Source organism: Anguilla anguilla, chromosome 2 (genome assembly GCF_013347855.1).
Source record: "Anguilla anguilla isolate fAngAng1 chromosome 2, fAngAng1.pri, whole genome shotgun sequence".
Lineage (NCBI taxonomy): Eukaryota > Metazoa > Chordata > Actinopteri > Anguilliformes > Anguillidae > Anguilla > Anguilla anguilla.
Window position 1 is genome coordinate 37786522 of NC_049202.1, and position 26922 is coordinate 37813443.

The 26922-nt window shown below is 44.6% G+C and overlaps 2 protein-coding genes across 6 annotated transcripts in view; one reads left to right on the forward strand and one right to left on the reverse strand.

Annotated features, from left to right (window-relative positions):
* Positions 1 to 3227: 3227 nt before the first annotated feature.
* Positions 3228 to 7003, reverse strand: LOC118221507 (60S ribosomal protein L19). The gene is made up of 6 exons (XM_035406632.1): positions 6950 to 7003; positions 5725 to 5831; positions 5035 to 5157; positions 4503 to 4623; positions 3897 to 4007; positions 3228 to 3406 (listed from the first exon to the last, which is right to left on the reverse strand). The coding sequence occupies exons 1-6, from the start codon at positions 6952 to 6954 to the stop codon at positions 3283 to 3285; spliced, it is 591 nt and encodes a 196-aa protein (XP_035262523.1). The 5' UTR covers positions 6955 to 7003; the 3' UTR covers positions 3228 to 3282.
* A 2327-nt stretch (positions 7004 to 9330) lies between these two features.
* LOC118221569 (voltage-dependent L-type calcium channel subunit beta-1-like) overlaps positions 9331 to 26922 on the forward strand; it is a 49772-nt gene continuing 32180 nt past the window's right edge. For 3 of the 5 annotated variants that reach the window (XM_035406765.1, XM_035406766.1, XM_035406767.1), the window contains exons 1-2: positions 9331 to 9591; positions 14652 to 14738. In XM_035406765.1, the coding sequence (XP_035262656.1) occupies positions 9505 to 9591; positions 14652 to 14738 (174 nt within the window). In that variant the 5' untranslated portion in view covers positions 9331 to 9504. Of the gene's footprint in view, positions 9592 to 14651; positions 14739 to 26006; positions 26070 to 26922 lie in introns of those variants that run through there. The other 2 variants (XM_035406769.1, XM_035406768.1) reach the window with 2 other exon arrangements.

The window sequence follows — 26922 nt, forward strand, 5'->3', positions numbered from 1 at the left end:
TAAGGAACCACATCAACTGAATTATGATCCATGACCATGGAAAGTAGATAAATCTTAGCTAGCTGAACAGTTTCACTCCAGGTGAAACGAAACAAAACTTTTCACCTTTGGGTGGCAGTGCATGGCTTTTTTTTTGTTTGTTTTTTTTACTTTTGTTTTGCATAAAATATGGTGGCAGGGCTTAATTTGATTTTTGTTTTTCTTTACGATTGGATTAATGTTATGAATCAAATGGAGACAGGATACTCGGCTTTAGAACTCAAAAAATGTGATTTAGTGTTTATTACCCCTTTAAGTGTAGGACTCCTCAGCAAAGCAGTAGCAGCGCCATCAAATGAACTAGAATAAAAATAGATAGCATCAGGACTTATTAAACATCAGCAGGATGAATTGACATCAACAGTAGCCCTGTCAACTCATAAAAAATAAGCAGTGTGTCAGTACAGATGGCACTATAAGTGTTGTTTAAGAGCAAAAGGCGCAGGGAGTTTGGAGTGGTCAGGCCATAGGGTTGTGCAGTCTACAGCTGGTCATCTATTTAACAGACTGATGGCCCGGGGTCTATTTGTGCAGAATTGGATAATATTTTCAAATGAATAGTGTCTTCCCATTTAGTGTTTCCAAATGAATAGTCTCTTCCTATTCAGTATTTACAAATGAAGTCTTTTTTTAATTTAGGCATTTCCAATTAATAGTGCTGTCCAATTAATTGTCTTGTCAATAGTGTTTTATGTCATAGCAGATGCAATAGCATGTGCCAGGTTGTGAGCCCCTGATGCATTGTGCACTTTAATAATGTTGAACTGTAGCCACGGGTGTGACTGCCCTTTGTACAATTAGCTTGTCCCATTAACCTTTTTCTATCCAGTCTTTGTAATAAAGTTTACCATTGGTTGGAATAGAAGCAGGCCTATGTGCCTCAGTCTGTTTACCTCAACGAGGTCCAGGACCTTCTCTCTGTAACTATGTAGTCTCTGGTGTTACAATATTACTATTTTTTTAATTTATTTATTTTGCAAGCCATGAAGCCAACATGTTGCAAGAGTAGTACCTGCACTCCTTCTAGTGTTTATCATAGGGAGGGGCACGTGGAGAGACACATGTAACTGTGCACATGCAGGCTCTCAGGAAGAAGGAAAAAGCCAAACAGGCAATTTACAGTTAGGCGATGCGATATTTTCATCGTGGTACATCTTAGTCCTTCTCATTCATGAATTGTCTGGGACATTTCTTGTAGGTCAACAGTTCACCAATACAAATATTCTATTCTTATTAATAATCATATGACCAATGACATGAAATCTCAAATGAATACCAACTGTAAATGGAGTCGAATGATGTAGCAGCACGGAATTGCGGTTAGCGAACCGGGCCAGAAGGTTAAGGGTTCTAATCCAGTGTAGAGCCACGTTATTGTGAGATGGAGAGTGTGTCAGCCTCAGTAACGAGCAGTCTTTGTGGTATGTGCCAGGCTGGAGCGCAGTCTTGTCAGTCTCACCATGGAGCAGGTGGCCGGTCGGAAAAAGACAGCAGCCGGCACACACCACAGGACAGGAGGGAGGCGATGGGTTCAAATGGAGTTGAGTTCATGTCACTGCTTCATCTCGGTGCTTGGCTCAGATTGGTTGGAATGAAGGATCAAGTTGAGTCAGACTGCTAGCTGCTAGTTTCCATTTGCCAGTGAGCTCACTGTCCAAATTATGTGGAATTGGTCCTTAGTTTCATTTATACAAAAAGAAAATATTTGAATCTTGCTATTTCCAGTCATTATTTTGTTACTAGACTTTACTTCACTGCCTTCTGGTACAGGAACAGGCAATATTATCCTCTCCTTTACTTATGAGAAGAATGAAGATGAAAATAGCCAGAAAAACATGGTTTTTCCTGTTTGTGGGAACCTGATGTCCATTTAAATTCTGACAAAGATACAGTTTGCAAATGTTTCAAACCTTTGATTGGTGTGGTGACCTGGAATTTTCCACAGTACTTTATCCACAGGTTCTTCACTATGATAAAATTTCAGCTTCTCTTGCTGGTTCCAAAATAACCCCTAGGAGGCCATGATGTCCAGGAGCAGCTGTCTGTGGAACATACTCCTGTCAGAGCTCTCGCTAATGAAACTGCCCCACTGTTTGTTCCAAGCTTGCTTAAATATGTTTTTTCCAGTGAAATATTTTTGCATGTATCTGTGAAATCATGAATTGCATCCATTACTTTGAGCTGCTACTCAAAGCTCTCTTTTCCCATTGATGAGTTCACCTCAGTGTTGAACTCATTGTTTTTAATTGCCTCACTTTTTTATATCAAAAGCTGTAAATGCAAATGTGTGTGCATTTTACTAGGCACAATCACTATTGATCACAGAGCTGTATTGTTTATAGAGGTTTAAGATGAACAAATAGCATATAGTGACATGATAGACCAAGAGCAAATAGGTCAAAAACCAAAACGGTATTAATTCAACAAATCAAACGTCATTAGTGGCACTTTTCAATATTATATAAAGAAATTGGTTACAAAGCACCATTTATATTTAAGACCAGTTAAAACATAATGGAGTTGGTCATATGTGCTGGAATTTCCAACATCTCAGCGATGCCACAAAATGAAATTGGGAGAGGATGTCCAAATCCTTATGAAAGGTTTCCTCACCTCCTTTCTCCTTACTATAGGCTCAAAATGAATCAAGGAAAAGAAACTAGGCAAAGAAGCCCAAGTTAGATTCAAACACAGCCTAAGACAGGCCTAGACAGAGTACAAGTGCCACCACAGGATGGTGACAAATTTCACATCACAGCAGTACACTATTCATACTCTGGTATTTCTTTATTTTTTTTTTTTATAGACTACATCAGACATCTCTAGTTTTACTCATCCCAGAACTGTTATTCTGGATAGGTTATACTATAATATAAAGCAGAAAAGGTCCCACTCCAACTGCTACTTCACTGAACAAATTGTCCCAATTGTGAAGCAACCCCAGATTTATTTGAAAATTAAAGGGAAGTAACAATCTGGTGCTACTTCACCGAGCTATCCAAGTGCACAAAATGTAACAGTAGCAACAAGGAGAGAAATTCCAGCTATTTTGAAAGATCTCCCAAAAAAAAAAATCAGCCAGTATCCTTTGCCAATATAAAAAATTACTTCCATTTAATGAAAAAATGAAAAGACCACATTACGTGGACCAAGCCGGAGGGTGAAAGCAAGACTCGGGGAAGCAGGCACCTTGTCTTTCTGTACATTTTATTAGCACTGAAAATAGGGCCGGGGGAAAGCTGCTCATTTCTTGGTCTCCTCCTCCTTGGACAGAGTCTTGATGATCTCCTCCTTCTTGGCCTGGAGACGCTCCTCGCGGCGCTTGCGGGCCTCCTTTGTCTTGGAGCGGCGGGCTTCGGCCTGGTCACTGCAGGGGGGGGTGGGGGGCAGGGAAGAGAGCGAGAGAGTTCAGAAAACCAGCCCGAGGTAGAATAATAATGTCAGAATAATGTTCACTGCGTAAACTGAACTGTGTTCTTGGCTATAAAATAAATACTGGTACGAAATGAGTATTGGACCTTTTTGAACCTGTGCTTTGTAGTTGTCCAATGACCATGATATGCACTTTATACATCGCTTTGGATAAAAGTGTCTGCTATATAAATGTAATGAGGTAAAGACTGAAAACACTGAGAACCTCAACACCCTTCCTTATACCCTTTTGACACATTAAACCATTAGCCTGGTTTGTGGACAGGTTTCCTGCCTAAACCCGTGAAGACTAACGGGATGGACTTTCCAAGTGAAAGTATACGAAAGAGTATCAACCACCAACCAGACTGAGGCTCTGAGGTAGGAGCCAGGCTTGACTGGAGGCCTTATTTTGGGTGTCTGACGAGCACCGCAGGAAGACTTACGCCAGGAGCTTCTTGCGAGCCTTGTCTGCCTTCAGTTTGTGGATGTGCTCCATCAGGATGCGCTTGTTCTTGAAGACATTACCCTTCACTTTCAGGTACAGGCTGTGGTACCTGGAGGGCAGAAAGAGGCGAGGTCAGATAGGACAGAAAGTCTGCTTGGAGGGCAAGGTGGTCAAAATTGAACAAGCCTGTTGACTCGTAGCCAGGGTGACCCCCGTCTCATTTCCAGCCAGCAACCCCCAGTCTACTAGCTTAACTGGGTGTCCTCCTCAGACTCATGCCTGTACAAGCCCAAATCATGGACCACTGTCCAAGATACACCTTGACATCATGCGTTTCGAGAGCCTGTGCTCGTCTGTGCTCTCCAGAATTGACAGTTGAAGTTGGAACAGTGAGTGACGGGGATACCCGACTGCACATTCAAACTTGGGAGAAACAAGGTGGGGTGAAGCATTTATTAAACGTAAAATAAGCAAACGTGCCAATCGCCGCTCTTAGATGTCAATCATCAGGCATGGTGGATGGGAAGGTACGAGGGAACAAATCCAGTGAACATTAATCTTGCTTCAGTACGAGGCATCTATAGGAATACACGCCCGGGCTTACATGTGCCTGTCGATCTTCTTTGACTCCCTGTAGCGACGGAGCAGACGGCGCAGGATTCTCATGCGTCGCATCCAGGACAGCTTCTCCGGCATACGGGCGTTGGCCGTACCCTTCCTCTTACCTGGGGTGGAAAAAGCAACGTCAACACGGCGCAGGGTCAAATTTAACCCCTCTGCATCTCGGAATCTGCCGAACCGAATCCATTTTAAACACCTAGCGAATGGGAGGGGGGTTCCGCGGCGTCCTGGCTAAATTCCCAGCCTGGCTCACTCTCAATCCAGGCCAAAAACACCAACTCAGTGATTTATATTCCTCCTTCGCTGTGTTACGAAACTAAGCAAATATTTCTGCCCACCTTTTCTTTTTTTTTTTTGTAAAGTTAAGTCTTTTTTGTTACTTTGTAAATTTCCATATAAATTCACGTGTTCTCTTTTCCTCCATTTTATCCAACCGGTTCAGTTTTCGTTAACGGCGAGCGGTATGTCTGGACCCTCCGGCTGGCATTTCGGTCACGGAATCTGGCGGGACTTACCGACGCCCATGTGACGCCCCTTGCGGCGTGCCAGCGTGTTCTTGCGGCAGCGGGCACGGGAGTGAACGGTCACGGGCTTCCTGATGATCAGGCCATCCTTCACCAGCTTGCGGATCTGCTGGCCTGAGAGAGATGGGGTAGGGGCAGAGGAGTCAGGCTGGCTCAGCTAACATTAAGACCGATGACAATAAACTGTGACTGCTCTGTGCTGTTAGGTATAATGCTGGCCATTAGAAATGGGGGGATAAAAGTCACAAAACTATTGCTTAAAGAGAAATGCCAGTCAAAGCCTACAGCCTTGCAACCAATCAAATCTGACCAGGTTAAACATGACACCATTGGTTATGTATTAACTTCTGTATTAACTCAGTCTGGCATATACAAAGCCTGAAGCCAGGCATGTTCAGACATGCCCAGCATCTAAATCACTTACACTTCCTCCAACAATAATCCTCAGCCGTTGCCAGTTAAGAGCAGGACTCCAGTAAAGCAGCACACACAAAAATCCTGCCTTGAGTTTAGCACATCTGCAGCTACTCCAGTGGCATACCACTTAATTACAGTGTATTTACCTGATCACTGCAGGTCTAATGTTTACCAAATCTTAGTTCAGACTGAGCCAGGTTTTAAGAACTTTGCAGCTGTTATGCCCATTTAACTCTGTGTAATAACACAAACTGTTACACTCACGCGAGTTGGCATTGGCGATCTCATTGGTCTCGTTGGGGTCAAGCCACACCTTCTTTTTGCCACAGCGCAGGACGCTGGACGCCAGCCGCTTCTGAAGCCTGAGCATGCTGAGAAAGTGAACATTTTCAGTCACAGAACGAGCAAATCCACCAAACCACCATTTAACAGCAACTTCCCCACTTTCATCCTATCTGACAAATTGCATGTAGTTCTGATTTCTTTATATCATGTAACCAAATCACTGTACTACACTTCACAGTGTGCAAGGTAAAGTTGGTTACGTTGTAGTTGGTGCAATTTTGTTGTTTACACGCAAATGTTGAACTTTGTAGGAGTAATTGTAGGAGTAACGTTTCTTTAGTAACTAGAACTGTTCCCATGGGTTAACATGTAACATTAAAACACATTTATAATATTAACATGCAACATTGTTAAAACAAAGATACCATTATAGTTATAATGGTGCCAAGGAAAGTAAATTACTTCAACACATTTAAAACACAAAGAGGTGGACACAAGCGTGGTTGTTTTTGAGAATAACTTTACATATGCCTTTACAATTTCTATTAAAGGAGTGTCCGGCTCCAAATGTAAAAACAGCGAACACAGGCAAGGATTAGCTGCATTAAAGGCGACATAACTAGAACACTTGGTGGTGGCCAAAGTGTTCATTTTACAGATTGAATGACAAGTATGACAGCACTAGCTAGTTTTCTCATTAAAAGATGACACGTCTAACTAGCGAAGCACCACGGGATCCACTGCAAGAACAGCAGCAGGTAAGTTAGCTGGACAGCCAGTGATCTGCAACCAGACCGCGATTCGCGGCCTGCACATGCTGATGACACAGATACACCGCTATCTGTAATACACCCCCTGAACATTGATATTTTAAAAATAAGATTTTATCCATGGTAATGATGCGCATATAAAACTTATCGCCTAAATGCCACAGGAACGGAAGTGATAAGGCGATCGATTTCAGGTCTGCGTGATAGACGATGGACCACGCGAATATGTATTTCCGACCATAGACTGACAACATGGCCACCACGTTTGGCACAGAGAACATTTTTGTCCACATTCAATAGTTTCCCAACATGATTTAGTCGATACGAATGATGGATTCTCATAATGACCCCTTCACATGTAATCCAGATTAGACATTAACAGTTATATCATTCTTTTTTATTATTTTTTGCCAGAGCAACGCCACTACCCTTACCTCATGGCTGCTGCAGAATGAGAAAAAGGAAAGATCAAGGGCCGAGAAGGAAACTACCATTATCACAAAGAGGAGGTTCCATCGTCTACAGTAATACAGGAGTGGCTCTAAATGCATTTATCTCCACATAACAAAATCATTGAGCATGTATAATTTACAATCATAATATATTTTATTGTTTTGTCGTTCAGCATAGACGATGAAATATATAATACTACAGAAAACTCAAAGGCTAACTACATTGTCTCCATAGCCATACTTATAATAGTACATTCCAAAATGACGTCTGCTGCGGTGAATTATGGGAAATTCTGTCCTTAGTGTAAAATACTAATTTCTGCCGCAAGTGGGCAGTATTGTAAAAGTCAGTGCATAGAGTCATCGGGTGGAAATCTCGATTGATGGTTGTGAATCCTGGTCCAGGATTTCGCCAAGGATATGCAATATATTTGACGATGAATGATAATCATGAATTTCTGCGAGCATTTATATTGTCCATTTATGGGTGACACCATACTGAATATGAGAAATATACGTAAAAGCTGGATGATCAATATCTTTTTACCATTCTATGCAAATTAAAGTCTCTCTCTCTCCCAGCTGCGAAAAGGACAACTAACAATCTGTGTTAAAATGCAATCTTCTCAAGTAAAGATTTTTTTTGCGATTACCCATTTTATAATACCTAGTTTTTGATTGTCGGTTAATATGTTTTGTTTTACTCAAGTATATTCCATAAATCTACTAATTAAAACCTACTTCAGAAATCAGTTGAGATAAATACATTAGCTGGGTGTTTAACTAGTTGTCCTTTGAAGCAGAATATATGCAAAGCCATGTATGTTCCCTATGCACAAATGGTTTTTGCTAAAACAGCATACTTAACAGATAATTCTTTAATTGCCTGCTAAGTAGCCATGCCGAATAAATCAGCTCTAAGCACAAGGGTGCACTTGACAATGGTTCTCTTTATTGCAATGTATTTTAGCACATGCTGCTTCTGAATATTTTCGGAATGGAAAATATTATTTAAAGTTCAGAATATTAGAATGTGGACTATTTCACTGTATTATGTTCCCTGTATTCCCTGGTGTTCCCTTCCCAATCAGAGAGAGCTGAGTCATAAATTTAAAGAATGAGATTAAAACCTTTAATTGATTTTGTCAGCATGGTTTGAAGAACAGAAAAAATGATGCACATTCACTACAGAAATTTATTTTTAAATAACACACACAATCACATACACACATGCACGCACACATTTAAATTTTAAAAATTGATCTGCATTCACTACAAAAAATGTGTTTTTAATCAAGCCTTGTATATATCTTGAGAGGGTTGGCTCACATTTTCAGTCCAAACCCTGAGTGCACCATAACAATGTGGTAGCTTTTAGTTTAGCTCCTGACAGTCTGTTGAAAAGGTCAATTCTGTACTGGGACAGTGGGCAAGGCAGACTGTTTATCACAATTCCATCTAAGGATCTTTTTTCAAATTTAATTATTTTGTGTTCGGGTCAAGACAAAAAAAGTGCTTTAGACTGGAGCTGCCTACCTGCCTTACTTGCTGCAGGGAGCACTATAGATAGTTGGTTAATATGTACACACACACAAAGGTATTTTCACTGACAAACACAATAACTTTTTATGAATTATTATTATTTGTTCTAATTTTGGGTTTTTATTGGTTCTTTGATATAGTTATAAGGTCTTTGTTTGGGCATAATTTATTCTGCTGCTGAAGCACTTTTCTTCACAGTCAGGTAAGTGTTTAACGAGTGTGCTAGACTCCATTTCCAACCGCCCAACCACTTCACCATCAAATGCACTCAACGCACCATCTAAACTTTTGGAATAAACAACCTCAAACAACAGTTGTTGTTGGATCCTGGATTTACTGGTGTCCTTGTAACCGCTACCCATCGCAGTAGTTAAGTGAATTTGAACAGTAAATAAGGCAGCTCTCCAGAATTTGTATTCCGGTTGCAACTTTCTCATCGATGTGGGACAGCGGCCGGTCTGTCGGTACAGTTAAATAATTCCTATTTAGGAGCATTAGCCCATAGATAAAAATAATAATAATAATAAGTACGAGCTTTATTTATCGTAAAGAGCATGCTGAGTTTATCATTAAGAATGTGGATATCATGACTTCAAACAAATGGAGTACTGATATGATTTCCCTAGAAGTGACACGTGTCGATCATTCATATTTGATCACTGACAGTGAAGAACTGATAAGGCAATCTCCCAAATATGAATATTTTAATCAGTGAAGTATTCCATCCAATTACACGAAGATAATACGTGATTGGCTCTGGCGTGGTGCGTTGTGTTGGGCTTGAAGGGTGTGGCCTAGAGAAAGAGGCGGGGTTCATCCTTCCGCAGCTGGAATCGCGAGCTCATTGTCTGCGCTTGAGGAAAGGAGAGGTGACTGATCAGGGTGGGCGCAAAGGACAGAGTACTGGGAAAGAACATCTATAGTTTATCCTCAATGGCATACGTTGAGAGTAGAAAAAAATACGTAAAGTAATCATTTGGCTTTAAGGAAAATCAATGGTACAGAAAAGTACTATGTCCAGGACGCCTTCTACTTCGACCCAGGAGATCCAAATGGACATTTTTGATAATCCTACTTCACAGGTAAGGAAAGGACATAATAGGCTACGTACAGTACAAAATCGTCAAGGAAAAACAATTCTCAGCGTAAAGATAATGGAAAATTAGAATTATGCTTTCTGAAATATGGATCGAGAGTGCGTGGTAGCCAGCTTGTTGATTTTTCAAGAAAATAGCTACCTTGTTCACCACTTATTGATTACGAAAATGAGAGTAATTTGGAAAACGAGGACAAAAACAGTTAAAAGAAATGGTTGCCATTGAATCTTGGATAATTGCTGCAAGCCAACTAACGGGCAAACATGAAATGTTCTTATTTCCCAGGATTTTCAGGATTTGGCTACTAAAAATGTTCAAATGACCATCGCGATCTACATCTCTGGACAATCAGGGCGGTGATAGCCTATAGAAAATCTGTTTTTTTCATATTCGGTGTAACATTCTGGATGATATTTATCGTGTCCCTATTAATGTTTTAGGCGACTAAATAACGGGAGCCTATATTTTTACGTAGTCCTCTTGTTCTTTCAATAGACTACGCGAACGCTATATGGCATAAAGTTTATTTCTTATTAAAATGACACAAATTTACAATTTCACTAACAAGCAAAGTCATATTTTTGTGATTTATTTTGTTTGTAAGTGTTAGTTATGGAAATTCCGTTGTGTATTTTGGAATATAGGATATAGGAGTGGCCTGAACGTATCGCAGTTGACAGCTGGGACGTAGCTAGCTCACCCAGTTACGCCTGTTTGTTTTGTGTCGCTTTTCTCCCTTTTGCTTTGAAGAGTCCTTTCCGATTCCAGCTAACGTTGAAAAAAGTAGGCCTACATTGCTTATCAAAAGCATAACTGCTGCACCTATCAGTTAGTCATCTGAAAATACGTTGTGTTCTCTTTAGAATGTATAAATCTAAACATATAGGATAAAAATAAATAGCTGTTATTCTCGTGTCCATATTGTTTCACTTTAACCCGTAGTAATTGAACTAGAAGCAATTCGTGTTTTTTGCGGTGTAACCACAACAGGATGTCAAGATGACCGCGTACTGTTCTCATCCAGACAAGAGCTGGAAAACCTGACTGAAAGTCGAGAAACGCTCCCATTCATTGCATCCATAGTGTTGAAAGAAGGTCCAGGTTAGTTACGGGCCTAAGTCAGCGGTATTAGCTACCGCAGTGGGGCACAGTGACGCATTCGACTAGCACAACATACCTGTAAAACATTTCGAGGTAGTCCGAAGTACACTGAAAAATTTCTGTGAGCATTTAACTCTAACAGAGTACACATGAGTGCAAGAGGGGTCAAATCTGCATGAAATGTACTCTATCAGAGTTGATTATACAGCAGATATACATTTCTGTATTATTTCTGTTGCAAATATGTTAAATTCTTTGTGTATAATAATAATAATAATAATAATAATTATTATTATTATTATAGTCGACTGTACCAGAGATCACGGTTGCATGGTTAACATACACTGGTTAACATTCACAATGAAAAGAAAAGCAGTGTAGAAAAATTGCCAGCTATGTTTAGCTTACATTAACTCAGCTGTGGGGGTAATTTTGATTCCTGTACACATCGATGTGTCATCACTTTGATGTTTATAAAATGCACATACCGCAGATACCCAAGTAAAAGTTCTCTGGGCTTACATTCCTTTCAGTTAAGTGTTGCAGTTATTCATCAAGTGCTGTGGTCCTGATAAAATAATTTTCTTTACGTAGTCTGTTCTTCTTTTGTTTGTTTTCCATCTTACGCACAAGGTGTTAAAACTGTAATGCCTGAATAGAACAGAAATGATGCTCACACACACACCCACACACACACACAAACATACACACGTACAGTCTCCATTTTTCTTCCTCTTTGTAAACCACCTCATCAAAGAGAGAAACAAATCCAAACATAGAATGCGGCTCCGGAGTGCCTTTTGAAATTGATTTGACCATTTGCGTTCATGCTGAACGGCCCAGGACAGATGGGCCTGTGTGGGGAGCTGATCAATAATGTATAGTAAGTCCACAAGCCCTCTGTGGGTTTATATTGGCACATTTTGGAATTGTTGTGCCACCTGTAATGGACCTCTCCAGTATCCTGCTGCAAGATCTTCCTCATTCACACATGCTCACTCCCCCCGGTCACATGATTGTAAACCTCATTAAGGACCTGGCCAATGAGAACCCTTTAAGTGAGGGGGCAGCTGCAGTCAGTCACCATTATGGGAGCATCATATGCTCTGGATTGAAAGTAATAAGCAAGAAGAGTACCTTCACTTCAAAAAAAAAAAAAAAGAAGATGGCTGCAAAGAGAAATTTGCCACTGCAGTGATGCTTTTTTAAATACCCCCCCCCCCCCTTTTTCCCTCAGTTTGTAATGCCCACTTATGCTCAAACCGCAACACTCATGACAGCCTCCGTAGCTGATTTTGGAAAGTGCGGCGAAGTAAGTGCTCTCCTCTGTAGCATGTGACGTCAGCCGCCTCTTCTTTCCGCATCGCAGTTCGTCAGTCGTGCTCGCGCAGACGTGGGTCGGAGGAAGGCGCTTCCAGCGCAGCTCAACTGATGGACTAGCGGGTGCCCAATCAACGGTCGACGTTGCTGGTGGTTGCTGAGACTCGGTTGTCCCAGTCGACTGAAAATCTCCCACCCTTGGGCCCCGCTAGAGCCAACTGCTTCTCCTAATGGGGCTGCTGTGCCACAGTCGACACTGGGCCCAGTGCAGGTTCGGTAGTGGGGCCCATTCATGCGCTAGAGCAGTGCCTTAACAGGATGAGCCACCCAGCAGCCCCACTGTAATCATCCTTATATTGTTCACGCTGTGTATTTGATGTCTGACGCCTGACTCTTCCATGTACGTCAAACATCTGTCGTGTCATTGGCCCAAAAGCACAGACGGAACCCCGTGAGCCAATCGGGAGAGAAACTGGACACAAGTGCGCAGTACGAATGTGCTTATCAGTCGTTTCCCTCTTCTCTGGGTGGGCGTTTGTTGAGGCCTTATTTAGCAGGTCTTGCAGCAGCGTCCTGCGCTCGCTGAGAAGAGCACCGATTAGCGCTCGCCGCGGAGCTGCTCCCAGCCGGCCCGGAGTCCGTCGTTTGCGCCGCCGCCGACGAAGCGAGGGGTCCTGTTTAATGGGCCAGTTTGCTTCTGGAGAGGCGTCTTTTCAGCAGCCGGGCCGCTGCCTCGGTGTTTCCGCGAATTTCGCCGGCTCACTGATGGCTCTCCTCAGAGACTCTGTTTCTTTTTTTGGGAGGGCGGGGTTAGAATTCCTGGTGCATCTTCAAAGCAAACTGGACTGTCCATCCTGGGGAAAAAAAGTAGAAGCGGTGGTTTTTAGAAAGGGATTAGTGGGAGTCGCGGGAGCTGGTGTCTCAATCACTCTCTCTGCCAGCTGTCTCGCTCTGCTTTTTGTACCTGTGAGCTGTGAAGTTAGCTGCTGAGAGCAACCTGGCTTTCAGCCAGAGCTAAGCAGGCTCCCTCGGGGAGGGGGAGAGAGGGGGAGGACGATGGGTGAGGTGTGGAGAGAGGGGGCTGCTCAGCTAAAGCACTGAAATGCCTGCAAAAAGCCCCCGCAGACATCTGAGTGATTCAACAATAAAAGTGCAGAGAGAGAGAGAGAGAGAGAGACAGAGAGACAGAAAGACAGAGAGAGACAGACAGAGATAGAGCAATGGGCCAGAACTTAAAGAGAGAACCTTTTAGACCCACGGAGGCTGCCCCTTTCTGAGCAGGATTGTCCAGTGAGAAATGGACCACAGGAGGGAAAGCACACGGTTCACTGCTTAAATAAGCCTGGATGGGGTGTGAAGCGTGGGTGCAGGTGCGAGAGAATAATCGAGACAGCGTCTGTGTTCCTGTGGCTTTGTGTATACACAGAGCATTTGTGTGTGTGTGTGTGTATTTGTGCTGGCATTTGTGTGTGTTTGTGTATTAGTGTATGTTTTGAATGTGTGTGTGTTTGCGTGTTTGTGTCTGTATGTGTGTGTGTGTATTTGTGCAGGCATTTATGTGTGTTTGTGTATTTGTGTATGTTTTGTATGTGTGTGTGTGTATGTGTTAGTGTGAGTGTGTGTTTGTGTACTTATTAGTGTGTGTGACTCCGTGGTTATGTATGTATTTGTGAGTACGTGAGTGTCCTACATGCAGAGGATTACACTGGTGTGGTCCTGGCATTAATGGGCCCTTGTGCCTGATCATATAAAGCCAACATGAGGACAGATCATCTTATCCATCAGGGTCCTGATAGGCACCAAATGTAATTTGTGGACAGTGTGTCTCCATGGCAACATGGCCACAGTGGGGCCTTAATTCAATGGAAGGCCCTGCCTGGGCCAAGCAAGCCATTTGCCAGGATCTGAACAATCAGATTATAGCGTTCCAGACCACGACAAGTCATTAATACAGTCTCAAAAACAAGTAGGCTAAACGCCTGCTTAGCACCTGTGCTTTGTGTGCAAGAAGATGAACTTGACTAAGCTAACTTTGAATTTCACATCTCCCTGCATCCAACATGGCGGTTTGGCAGGATCACACCATACAGAGAGCACACTGCCGTATGATATTGCGTATAAAGTGTAGGTTCGGGTAGAGGAGGAGTAGCTTTATTTTCAGTACTGTAACTTTGTTTGCTTCGGCTGTGACTGTGTGCAGTGATGTCATATAGCTGAAATGCTGGGCTAATGCAGTGTGTGTGTGTGTGTGTGTGTACATGAATGTGCAATGACTAGTACCACTCTTTCTGCAGTATGGTGTTTGATTTCATACCAGCTTCCTGACTTGTCTCTCAGGGGCATCCTGGGGGCGCTCTGTAAACAGAGTGTTCACTGTTCATGCCGGGGTTCTCATAACCATAGATATCAGTGCTGCTAGCTCACCCTGCGCTGCCTTACCTCTTCTGCGTTGGTCTATGAATGCTTATTGGGCACCTGAAGGTTCAACCTGTTTTCGGTTGGCGGGTTGGCGGGTCGCAAGCGTGCGTGCGCCTCCGCTCCGGGGCCTGGCTCTCCGCCGGGCCTCCCGTCACCTCTCGCGCCCCCTCCTCCTCACTGCCATGTGTCTCTCCTCCTCTCCGTAGGGCAAGTACGCCAAGCGGAAGAGCCGCTTCAAACGCTCCGACGGCAGCACCTCCTCCGACACCACCTCCAACAGCTTCGTCCGGCAGGTAGGCTTCCGGTCTCGCCCCAACGCCATTTTCCGGAGTCTGCCTTTTTTTCCTCACGTGGCCTGTGGTAAGACAACATGGCTGCCATAGCAGCAGAGGGTAGCAAAATCCCTTTGTCCCACAATCCCTTGCCCCACGCATGATTAGCGAGACGCAGTCCTCCAACCTTCCTCCTCCTAGTCTACGTCCCGCTCTCCCTTTCCCCCGTCCTTGTTGCTCAGCTGTGGCTTTTGTTTTTTATTTTCCTTTCCCTCTGTTAGTCCCTTACCTCCCCCTCTCCCAAATTCTTGCTCTTATCGTAAACGTTGTTTATTTCCTTGGCAGCCACCCGCGGCCGAGTGGACTTGTTGCTTTTATGCTCGGCTCTCTTCATATTCTTGGACGCATTCGGCAGGAACAGCAACAGCAACGCAGTTTGCGCTAATATGGAAGCCGACCGTACGAATTAGGGATTAAATGCCTTAGCTCTTTGCTCGGTCTGCTATTAATGCCTTCAGGAAGTCCATGCATGTTACGAAGAAACACCCCCTGCTTTGAGATTCTTATCTACGATTTGCCAGATGTCTTCCACTAGTAAATCCGTATCTAGCAATTACGTAACAGGTTTGTTTCAGACCATAAACGCGAATAATCGCTCCTCGTGAGTTCCCCACAGCGGTCGTAGGCTACCCTGACCGCGTACGTGACGCTGAGGGAACGTGCCGGAACGAAGTCGACCGCGGAGAGCGCGCGGCACCGCACCGCACCGGCGCCGACCTCTTCGGCATCGCCGCGCGGCCCCCCCGGAGCCGAAACATCCGGGAAGTGAGATAACCAAACTCGTTTCAGACCGATGTCCTTCAGGGCTGATTCGTTTGAAGAAGACAAGCCTGCCAATAAGAAATGCTTCTTGCGCGAGTTTAATTGAATTGCGGAGGCCTCTGTAGAAACGAGCGGCCCCCGGGGGCGTGCGGTCGTGGCCACGCCCGGTCGGAGGGGAGGCACTCCTGCAGGAAACCTCTGGAGACTTCTTAATGGGGCTTTCCCGGAAGGGTACCAGGCACATCCGAAGGGCGTCTCCCATGGCAGAGTCAAATAGCTAACGTGAGTGCGTGTAGGGAGTCAAATTAACGCTACATACAAATGAAAAATGTATTGGCAGATTAGCTACATTTTCAGAGGAAGTAAAGGACTTTACCACACTGTCCAGTGGTAATTTCATCCGTAACAGAGTACACTCTACATTTTGTGCATATTTGTGATATTTTCAGGTGCGTATACACACTCCACATCTAGTACACATCTATTACACATTTGTGATATTTTCAGGAGCGTATACACACTCCACATCTAGTACACATCTATTACACATTTGCGATATTTTCAGGAGCGTATACACACTCCACATCTAGTACACATCTGTTACACATTTGTGATATTTTCAGGAGTATACACACTCCACATCTAGTACACATCTATTACACATTTGTGATATTTTCAGGAGCGTATACACACTCCACATCTAGTACACATCTATTGCACATTTGTGATATTTTCAGGAGCGTATACACACTCCACATCTAGTACACATCTATTACACATTTGTGATATTTTCAGGAGCGTATACACACTCCACATCTAGTACACATCTATTACACATTTGTGATATTTTCAGGAGCGTATACACACTCCACATCTAGTACACATCTATTACACATTTGCGATATTTTCAGGAGTGTATACACACTCCACATCTAGTACACATCTGTTACACATTTGTGATATTTTCAGGAGCGTATACACACTCCACATCTAGTACACATCTGTTACACATTTGTGGTATTTTCAGGAGCGTATAGACACTCCACATCTAGTACACATCTATTACACATTTGTGATATTTTCAGGAGCGTATACACACTTCACATCTAGTACACATCTGTTACGCATTTGTGATATTTTCAGGAATGTATACACACTCCACATCTAGTACACATCTGTTACACATTTGTGATATTTTCAGGAGCGTATACACACTCCACATCTAGTACACCTCTGTTACACATTTGTGATATTTTCAGGAGCATATAGACACTCCACATCTAGTACACATCTATTACACATTTGTGATATTTTCAGGAGCGTATACACACTCCACATCTAGTACACATCTATTACACATTTGTGATATTTTCAGGTGTATATATGCACTCTACATGCAGCTCACATCTGTTCCATTTCTACCACGCATCTCTGGTGCAATCAGGAATTGCCGTGTTGTTTTAGCTCTACCCCATATCTATCTATCTATATGCACCTTTAAAAAACAGCAGAACAGCTGAGCTCAGAAAGCTGCTTTTAAATCGTGTTCACTTTTTAACCTGGATTTGCATTGAGATTGCAAATCTCTTTCAGCGACCTGGCTAAGCAACAACACTTTTCAAAGCACAAAACAAATACACTATACAAGTACAAGTATTATACAATCATCTAACTACAACAAATGAAATGTCTTCTGAAGAGATGGATTCAGTACACAGTGTTCTCCTCTGTTACTGCACATAATCATAAATCTTACTGTATGACACTCACTGAATTTCAGTTTACCTGACACAGTGTAACGTTTCATTGACTGACTTGACCGCTGAATATTGTTGAGGAGGTGAGAGAATTGACAGAATCCAGGAGAGGACACCTCCACCTTAATTAGCCATTCCAGGCACCACTGCCTTTGTGACTTCACACTGTCTGTAGTACTCAAGTGAACCATTTAGCATATTCAGGCCTTGGCAAGGACAGTGGAAAGAAGGAGTCAATCTGTCTTTAGAAAGCGGACAAATTCCGGGGTCGTTTGTTGCTAACATTAATTACTTGATTTAATCTGAATGCAGTTTTGGTAATCCAGCCGTTTGGATGTTTTTTGTGTTGTTTGTGCGCAGTGTCACCCAAGATTACACGTTGCACACCCCTGAACAGTTAGTGTGTGTGTGGAACCCCTAATTTACCTTGTAAAAGAATAACATTGATTCTGAACGTCTTCTTGTTTTTGTTCAAGAATAAGCAAAGAGGCGTTGTCTGAGACTGACTGATAACAAAAGAAAATAAATACTGTGATAGGAAGCATTTGTTATGTGTTGATGCACATTTTTATTGTGAAAGTAAAAAAGTTGCTTCACTGCCCACTGCTGGAGGATTGGTGGTTGAAGGTGATTTGCATAACTTTTTTTTTTTAACCAATCAGCAGTAATGAAAATCCCGCTCATTAAACGAATGTTTTGGAGTGCCAGCTCGTCGCTTTAGCAGTACTGACTGTACCATAGGAGCTGCACAAGCATCATGGCTTGTTGTATAAGAGACTGCGTGGGCTAAGAGTGATATAAGAGTAAAATATAGCTGTGCAGGGAGGAACACGCTGTTGCTCAGATGGAATAACTCTCCATGTCAGCTGACTAACGCCAAGCTGTGGAAATGCTGGGCGAGTAGCGGAATAACGTCACAAAGGTTAAAAACGAGGATAGGGTATGAAATTGTAATCGGACAGATGGAATTAAATTAGGTAGCGAGCTACTTCTCTTGGTCATTTAACAGCAGAAACTTGGTAGAAGGCTTGATGACAAACTGAGTTGCCAGATATTGATGGCTTGCTAACCTTAATAGCATGATACCCAGACAGTGAATATTAGTCACCAGTCTGATTCCCCCAGCTGACCTTAAGATCCCCCTCCGGAGTGTAAGTTTATGTTGCTTTGGTTAAAAACATCTACTAAACAACAAAATGCTATGAAATGTACATTTGCTGTCCAGCTTAACAACCTGATTACATGCAGTCAGTAGTTTTGACTTTAAGGAAGTGGGCTCATTGTCACATTATAAACCTTGTCACATGGTGTCTTACTGTGTGTTTAGCTACTGGTCAGTTACAGTTTGAAATAAACTTACTATTTGCATAATCATTGCTACTGTAATATCTTAATAGTACACTTAATGATATTCAGACTCCAGGATATCCCAGCCTCTGATCCAAAGGCCGTTGCGGATGCTTGACCTTTTAAACCAGTGGCATTTCGCTCGCACAAACCTCTCGTGAACGCAGCGAGGACGTGTGCTCGCCTGAGGGGAAGGTTCCGGAAAGGGCTCCTGAAATCTGAGGTGAAGCTCTTCCCCTCTCTGTGTGGAAGCCATTTCTGGATCTTAGTGTGAATCCACGTTGGAAGTACTGGTACAGAGAATTGTGCCCGAACGTTCCGTGGGCTTGCCTCAGCTGTCTCTGAGCAGACATTTTCTCTTTCTCTGTGGTGAAATTGCTCTTCTCTACACTTAAACTGTCATTTTAGTTCTTTGTTACTGTCACTCATTTCGTTGGTTGACATCCCCAAGAGATGTATTTTCATTGTTTGTTAGAAGATGGCTGTCTTCTGAGAAGCCTGTAATAAACTTGCTTTTGACATTTGTGAGAGTTAAATCTCTCTAAGTGTTATTAAAATCCCAACAATGGACTTTTCAGTAGCAAATCCACATATTGCTGTTATACAGTTAATAATTAACCAGTGGAAAAGGTCTTTTTAATGGATATGTGTAACAGTTACTTTATCCATTGCTTTTAATGTGGCAATGATAAATAGGGTTTATTTATATCCGTCACCCTCTAAAGTGCACTGTACTGAACTATACCATTTGGTCTTCTGTTATTCCTGTTAGCTTTCACCTCAGAAGGTGCCTGCTTAACCCATTCTATTTGCTATGATAGATCCCTTGTAGCATTTCTGTCACATTCCATTCTACTGCTACTGTACACCAGGCTGGCCAGTGGAGCACGGACTCTCCCTCTGTAGCAGGGTTCCTCTCGAGATTTCTTCCCATTGGAGAGTTTTCTCTCACCACCGTTTTAGGGTTTTCTCTCCACTGGGAGTTTTTACCTGATGTGCTTTCTATTAGGGGTTCGGGTCTGGTAGTTGCTCTCTCTGCTCTTTTTGCTCTGTTTCTTGCCTTGCTCTGTGAAGCATCTTTGTGACAGTTCTCTGTAAAAAGCGTCATACAAATAAAATTCAATCGAATGTATATGGCTGGTGTTCAGAGCAGTAGCGTATGTAGAAGTAACAGTGGTAAATCTTGCTGGAATTGGCTGGCTTTGTGATCTCCAGGAGATTCTCACAGTTTAATATTTCTCTTTGGCCAGACATCCTTTGAGCACCATTTGCAGTTGAGAAGCCAGCTGAAATGCCTTTCTTAGGGGGAAGAGCAGCGGCTTCCTCGTTTAGAATCCTCAGTTCCCTGCCCAAAGGTGTGAGGCCGCGACCACACACTCCTTCCGTCTTCAGAAGGCTTCTCTGGCCCAGCGAGGACGTCACCGCCGGCTACTCCACTGTAATTTGCATGTTTCGCGCATGTGTGGTGCTCAACAAGAGCTGGAGACAAGGGTTTCCTGCGCTACGGCACATTTTATGAAGAGTCCTGATGATGCGTTGTCCATTGCCACAGTATTACCACTGACCACGCCCACTCATGAATATTCATAGGTGCGTGTCTCAGCTTCTTCGGAACTTTCGAGATTAAGAATGCGAAGGTGTGCGCCTGGTCAGCCTGTGGGATCTGTAGGACACCGCCCTCCAGACACGGTACCGCACACGCCCAAGCGGTCCCTTCTCCGAGGCGCTTAAACGGAGAGCCCTTTGTCGGCGAAAGCGAGGACGGAGCCCGTGCTGAGGGCTGACATTTCGGGGGGCCCCGTCTGGGTCGTCTCGCCGGAACGGCTCCCTCCCCGGGCCGCAAGACGGCAGGGGGAGTGCCGCCCTCTCGCGGGTCCGAAAGGTCAGGCAGCCCCCCTCCCTCCTCCCGCCTTCCCGCTCCAGCCGCGTCCCTCATTAGCTCCTCTCCGCGCGACGGGCGGGAGGGGGCGGGCGGGGGCGGGCGGGGACCCGCGGCGGGGTTGCGCCGCCGGCCGCTAACGGAAGCGCTCCGTGGCCGTGAGCTCGGTTACCGCCAGCGCTGGCCCCTGCGGTCGCGCCGGTCTCCAAGCTTTTAATTGCTTAATTAGTCACGGAGGCTCGTTTGATCTCCGCTGACGGGCAGGCGGACTTGCGGGTGGGGGGCGGGTGGGGGGCGGGTGGGGGGGGGGGGGGGGCGGCGGCTTTCGGGGGGTGGGGGGAGGGGACACTGGGGGGCTGAAGGTGGGGATGGGAGATGTTTATGAGAAAGACAGACAGCTGCATGTACTGACAGAGAGCAACTAATTTTCCTTCTTTGAAAAAGGGAGCGTCTCTCAATTGTAGCCTTTTTATTCATGAATCTGGGGGATGTTTGCCAAACACTTGGCATATTTATTTAAATACGCTCCCACCACATCTTTTCACATAAGTGTGTATACATTCTGTCTCTTCTTTCTCACATACACTTATTTTGGTCTCCTGCACACACACACACACACACACACACACACAAGCGCACGCGCCCCCACAGCCAGCCTCAGCCAACCGTGGAAGTGGTACACTGGCCTGGTTTCCATGGAGACTGAGCCCCTCAGCACACAGGCGCAGTGGGAAGGGCGGAGGGGGGGGGGGGGGTGAGGGCTGCGTGGGGACGTGTGCGCGCTCGCGTATGCACACATCCGCGTGTGTGTCAGTGCGCGGGTAGCGGTAAGCCCCGCCTCGGTTACCAGAGGAGAAACAGACGCAGGATGTTGTCATCGCTCCGATGATGCTGCTGTTAAGTGGTGGGCTGTTTAAGGGAGGCATGTAAGATGAGCAGCAGTGCACCTGGCACGGTCAGGTGGTTTCACACACACGCACACACACGCACACGTATGCGCACGCACGCACACAGGCATGCGCACGCACACACGCACGAAAAAACACACACACACGTGCACACACGAACGCACACACACACACACACACACACACACACACATATACACAGCTGCACACACATACACACATACACACGAACACGCACACATACACGCACACACACACACACACGCACACACTGAATCAAGGCTTCTGTTATTTTGGCTTGTGTACGTTTTTGCCCTGTGACTGACCTGTAATCTGTGGGACCTTGTGACTGTATTTCCGTCTGGTCGCTCTCAGACTAGATCAATCCCTACTTCCCCGCGTGGTTCACAGCGTACTAAAATCATAGTTCATGGTCTCCTGTGAAAAGCTGACGGTAATAATTAATTTGCAAGGCGTTTCAACCTGAAGATGGATGGGGAACTTTCTACCCTCTCTAAGAACTTCAGATTTGTTGTGTGGTCAGGCTACAGGTTACAGCTCCAAAACCAGCGCTTACCTTGGGGGCAGATTCTTTTCATTCTCATTTTAGAAATCGCCTCCCATCAGTCTTGATCTCCTTCCAGAAAAGATGGAGCGGGGTGGACGGTCTCACCAGCGCGACTGCCGCCCTCTAGTGGCAGAATCAAAATTGACACCCGCCGTTGTGTTCATATATATGTGTAACAATATATACGTGGTCAAATAATTCTGACCGTATATTTCTGTGCACTTCACTTAAAAGATGTGATTTCAGGGAGGCGCTGCAAACTCAACAGTATGTGAGGTGTGTAGAATCGGCTGGCCGCCTCGCCCCGCCCCGCCCCTCCCCCACGCGTCTGTGGGATCAGCCCGGCACGCGCTGTGCTCGCCTTCGCCTCTGTTTATCGCTCTTAATGAGTGTTTGCCGTGAGCTCAGAGAGGGACGAGGGGGATTGTGTGCAAATGTGGTGCAGCAACTGTGTGGAAGCAAACAGCACTGTTGACTCAAGTCTGGAAAATGAAAAAGGTGAGCACTCTGAGTCCTGATTTCTACCGCTCTGCAGAGTTTACGAGTTTCGAAGCTATGTGAAACCATAGTTTAACTATGTTCCTTTTTATACTTTTAGTCCACCATTTTGTTTCCAAATGCGGAATTCCCGCTTGTGTAAAACCATGTAAACAAACCTATGCTCTCTCCTGAATCACGCAATGTTGCCAGCTGCTTCATTTCACACCGCAGCCCACTGACCAAGCTCGCACAGACATGAGTTGGCGGAAGACACTTTGTATGTAGCTTTAGCATACAGATCATGGGCACCCAGTCAGCCTGCAGGGGTCATGATTACATTGCATTACAGGCATTTAGCAGACGCTCTTATCCAGAGTGACTTACACAACTTTTTACATAGCATTGCATCCATTTATACAGCTGGATATATACTGCAGCAATGCAGGTACCTTGCTCAAGGGTACAGCGGCAGTGTCCAACCCAGGAATCGAACCTATGACCTTTCGGTTACAAGCCCAGTTCCTTACCCACTATGCTACACTGCCACCCCATGAGAGAGCCCTGAGATCCTGGCCAAATGAGCCCTCCCTAACCCGGGGCAATGCTGCCAGCAGTTAGGCCTTATCCCGCCAGCCACAGCTGGCGATGGCACAGTTGGGATCTGATCCTGGACCGTGGGGCCCATTCCTGCACTAGAACAGTGCCTTAACAGGATAAGTCACCCAGCAGCGCCTTTAAACAATGCACTGGGCATGTCATGTGTTACATCAGCTGGGTTTGTAGTACTTAAGTATGCATACTGTAGGAGCCTCTGTCTTTTCCACTGTGTAGGCTGTATTTGAGTCGTGTACAGACCAGCAGTATTAGGTAAGGCTTGCTGGATCTTATCCACTTGTTGCTCATCTTTCTCATGGAGAGACTATATTGAAGCTCTCAAAGCCAATCTGTGAGACCAAACTGTTCTGTGCTCTGACGGACTGAATCTGGCAAAACTGTGCTGTTGGTAATTCACTGAACTGAACTGAACTTATCTGTGCTTTTCTCTGTGTATGTCTGTTATTATAAACACTAAGTGTAACTATATTTCTAGGTTAAGTAAATAAAACAAAGGTCCATAGTTCTTTACTGAAATGCAAATGTTGATACATATTTTTTTATAAATCCATACATCCATATTGGGTGATCTGTGTAGGAATTACAGCTCTTCATATATAACTTTTGCTTTAGTCAGGCTTATTTGAAATAATGAGCAAATTACAACATTGAACATTCATTTTTAATGTAACATATGCTAACGTAACACCTTCAGTGACCACATTATAATAACATAGCCACAGCAGGCATGAAAAGTGGCTATATTATTATATCTTACCATTGACTGCAGAGAAGGTTCTTTATATGGATGACAACATTACCACAGTACTGTGAGCCTTTTTTCCATGAGCAGAACCTTTTTTGATGTTCCAGATTTTTGATTGGCCACGATACAATGATGACACACAATGAAGACAAACAAATCAAAAGGCATTATCTCTAAAAAGCTAGCTAGAGCATGTAACATCTCATTTTTGACTTTTCATTTAAATCAAGCCCTTTCTCTTTGAACCTGGAAATGCTACCAACAGTTGTGTAAATATAATGATCAATAAGAAAAACCAATGTCAGACGCCGAAATGTGATTGGCTCAAACAGGCAGGAGCAATTGTGTTGTGGTTCAAGTCTGGGATCATTAGCCTGTTGTAATCTTTAAAAGAAATACCGGCATTTATAGAATGCTGTATATTTTCTTTCCTACATTTTGGCTCATTTTTCTGCATAAAAGAATCCTATGTTAACGTGACCTCTATGTAAATCTGTCCTGTTAGTTAATATTCAATTAAGGCTGATGAGGGGCACATACAGGAAAGCTGACTTAAAAAAAAAAAAAAAGTAAATCTATTTAATCAAAGGCTGTTACCGTATTTAATCTTACTCATATACACTTCTGGTTATACGCTTAGTCATTTCCTCATTCCTTTTGCTCTTCTCTTCTCCCTCCCCATAAATCCCGAATTACAGGAAGAGCGTTTTAAAAACGATGACCTCACTTGCAGTTTCACAGTCATCAGGGAACGCGTAGACCGACTGAACATCGGTCTGGGGGCCGATGTTGTGTCAGGAAGTAGAATTACTGCAGGTGGCACAGGATTAAAGATCAAAGTGACCATGCCACAAATTAGACCTTCATAGTTTTCACCAAAGCCATTATGCCTTGACTGAATAGCACTGAGGGGAAGCAACAGCTGAGGTCCTCATTGAAACACACACACACACACACACACACACACAGACACACGCACACAAACACACACAGACACACACACAACACGCACACACACACGCACAGTCTGATCTGCTCTTTGTAATAACAGTTTTTCATCTGTTTCATAGTGGAGCAAATCTTGGTACGTAACAAACTACAGGGGATTCATTAAGATCTCAGTTAATTTAATTAGTCGTGGTATTTATTCATATGGTCATATGTTCCTGACAGCCAGATTCTCAGTTGTGCTACAGTCTAGACTGAAACAGATAGTAGGAGGTAAAGCTGTGAAACTCTTATCTTAATTAGATGAGCTTCAATAAAAACTGGGCTTCGAATTGTATGCACTCACCAGTTTAATTCAGGATGAAAAAAGGATATTAACCAGGGTTTTTCAACCTTTTCTGATGCCCCCATCATGACGCCTCGACCCCTCATTGCAATAAAAACACGTAAATATTCTTTACAGTTTTCATATTTTGAATTTTTTTCCCAAATCTATGTATAGTCATTACATGTCAAGTCTGGCCAGGGACCCCTTAAAGTTCCTTCAGGCAATGTGAGATTTAACCAGCGCAATCCCATAGTCATGGCTGTGCACTTGGCTATAATACAATAATTTTTGTGAAGATGGTAATCTGTTGCCTTCTTGTCAATCATAAGGTTCTTAAAGAAATATCGTTGTTGCCAGGCCTTGTTTACATTGATGATGTGTTAAAGTGGGATTTCTCTACAAAAAGGGAACACTGTCTCTGAAAGTGCATCTCCTCAACCTGCTGTTGCTGAACCCCCCACAACCCCCCCCCCCCCCCCCCCCCCCCCCCCTCCCCCCGGCTGGGGGGGCTCCTACGTCAGGGGGGCAGCATACTGAACGGCTGACGGACGCATACCAGGCCTCCTTCTGGAGCGGATTTTATTCGAGGCCCGTATCCGCCCTGCCAGGGCTAAATATACGACACCAGTTTGCAAATGTAGCACAAGTCCCGCAACCTGACCCCTCGTCTCTCTCTCTCTCTCTCTCTCTCTCTCTCTCTCTCTCATATGCGCTCCTCTCTCTTTGCTCTGGTCTGCGGGGTGGAGATAGGGGATTAGGGGTTAGGAGAGTACCTACGCACGTACCGCTCCGCTCCCCTTTCTCTCTCTCTCCGGTGCTTTCGCCTAGTCGCTCGTTCGCCCTCGCTGACCGCCTCTTCTTCCTGCCCCCACCCCCACCCCCACCCCCCTCCCCGGTTTTGCCGTCGCGCGGCGAGCGAATGGACGCGGCTGAGACGACCCAGAGTCCCCACGCGGTAAGCCGGGCTCCCGAGGGAACCTTTCTGCACTTTAAAAGCGTCCGGGCGCGGGCTGGGGGGGGGGGGGGGGGGCGAACGTCGGTGGTATCGGCAGGGGGCTTTCGTGTTTCTCTGGCTTGGCCTCTCCAGCTCTCCCTTCCCGGAGGTCCATTTTGGGGCTTGGCCACAGCTGCTGCCGGTGGGGTTTTAATTAGCCTTCCCTGCCCCACCGTCCTCTCCGTTCTGTTTACACCCAGTCCGCCCTACCGGCCTACTACGGCCTCAGTACCTGCAGGTTTGGGTTTTTATGAATTATTATGAATCAACTGCTCGGTTAGCAACGTAGTGGTAAATAAAAGGAGTCACACGCAGAAGTAACAAATTATACGTTTTAATTAAACATTGAAAACATTGCTTTGTTACTTTGTGTGCTACCTCTGTTTTACTTTTAGTTCACTCATTGCATAGAATTAGATTGGGTTTAATTATCTTGATGCGGGATCTTCTCGTTTTCCGTTGGTTGCAGTGCAGCGATGTGAACAGTTATTCTTGGTGACTTCGCAGCGAAGTTTGCAGCTGGGTTATCTGTCGCTTCCCTCGGTTTCCAGACCTTTGCCGCGTTTGGGAATCAACGCGTATTGTAAACTGGTGACCGGTGGAATCGAGTGTAGGTCGTTTCCGCAAATAGTTTCCGTGGCTCTTTCCCGCGTTTGTCCCTCTCTTACCGCAGGTTCCACCGCCGACTGGAGCCGTTGTGCAGGTATTGGCTGGGAGCCCCCGACGATCGCGAAACGTTAGCGGTCTCGCCGCGGTTAAAATTAGCGTAGCGCGGCTCCGGGTGACACGCCGTAGTTTCGCGCGTCTGCGACGG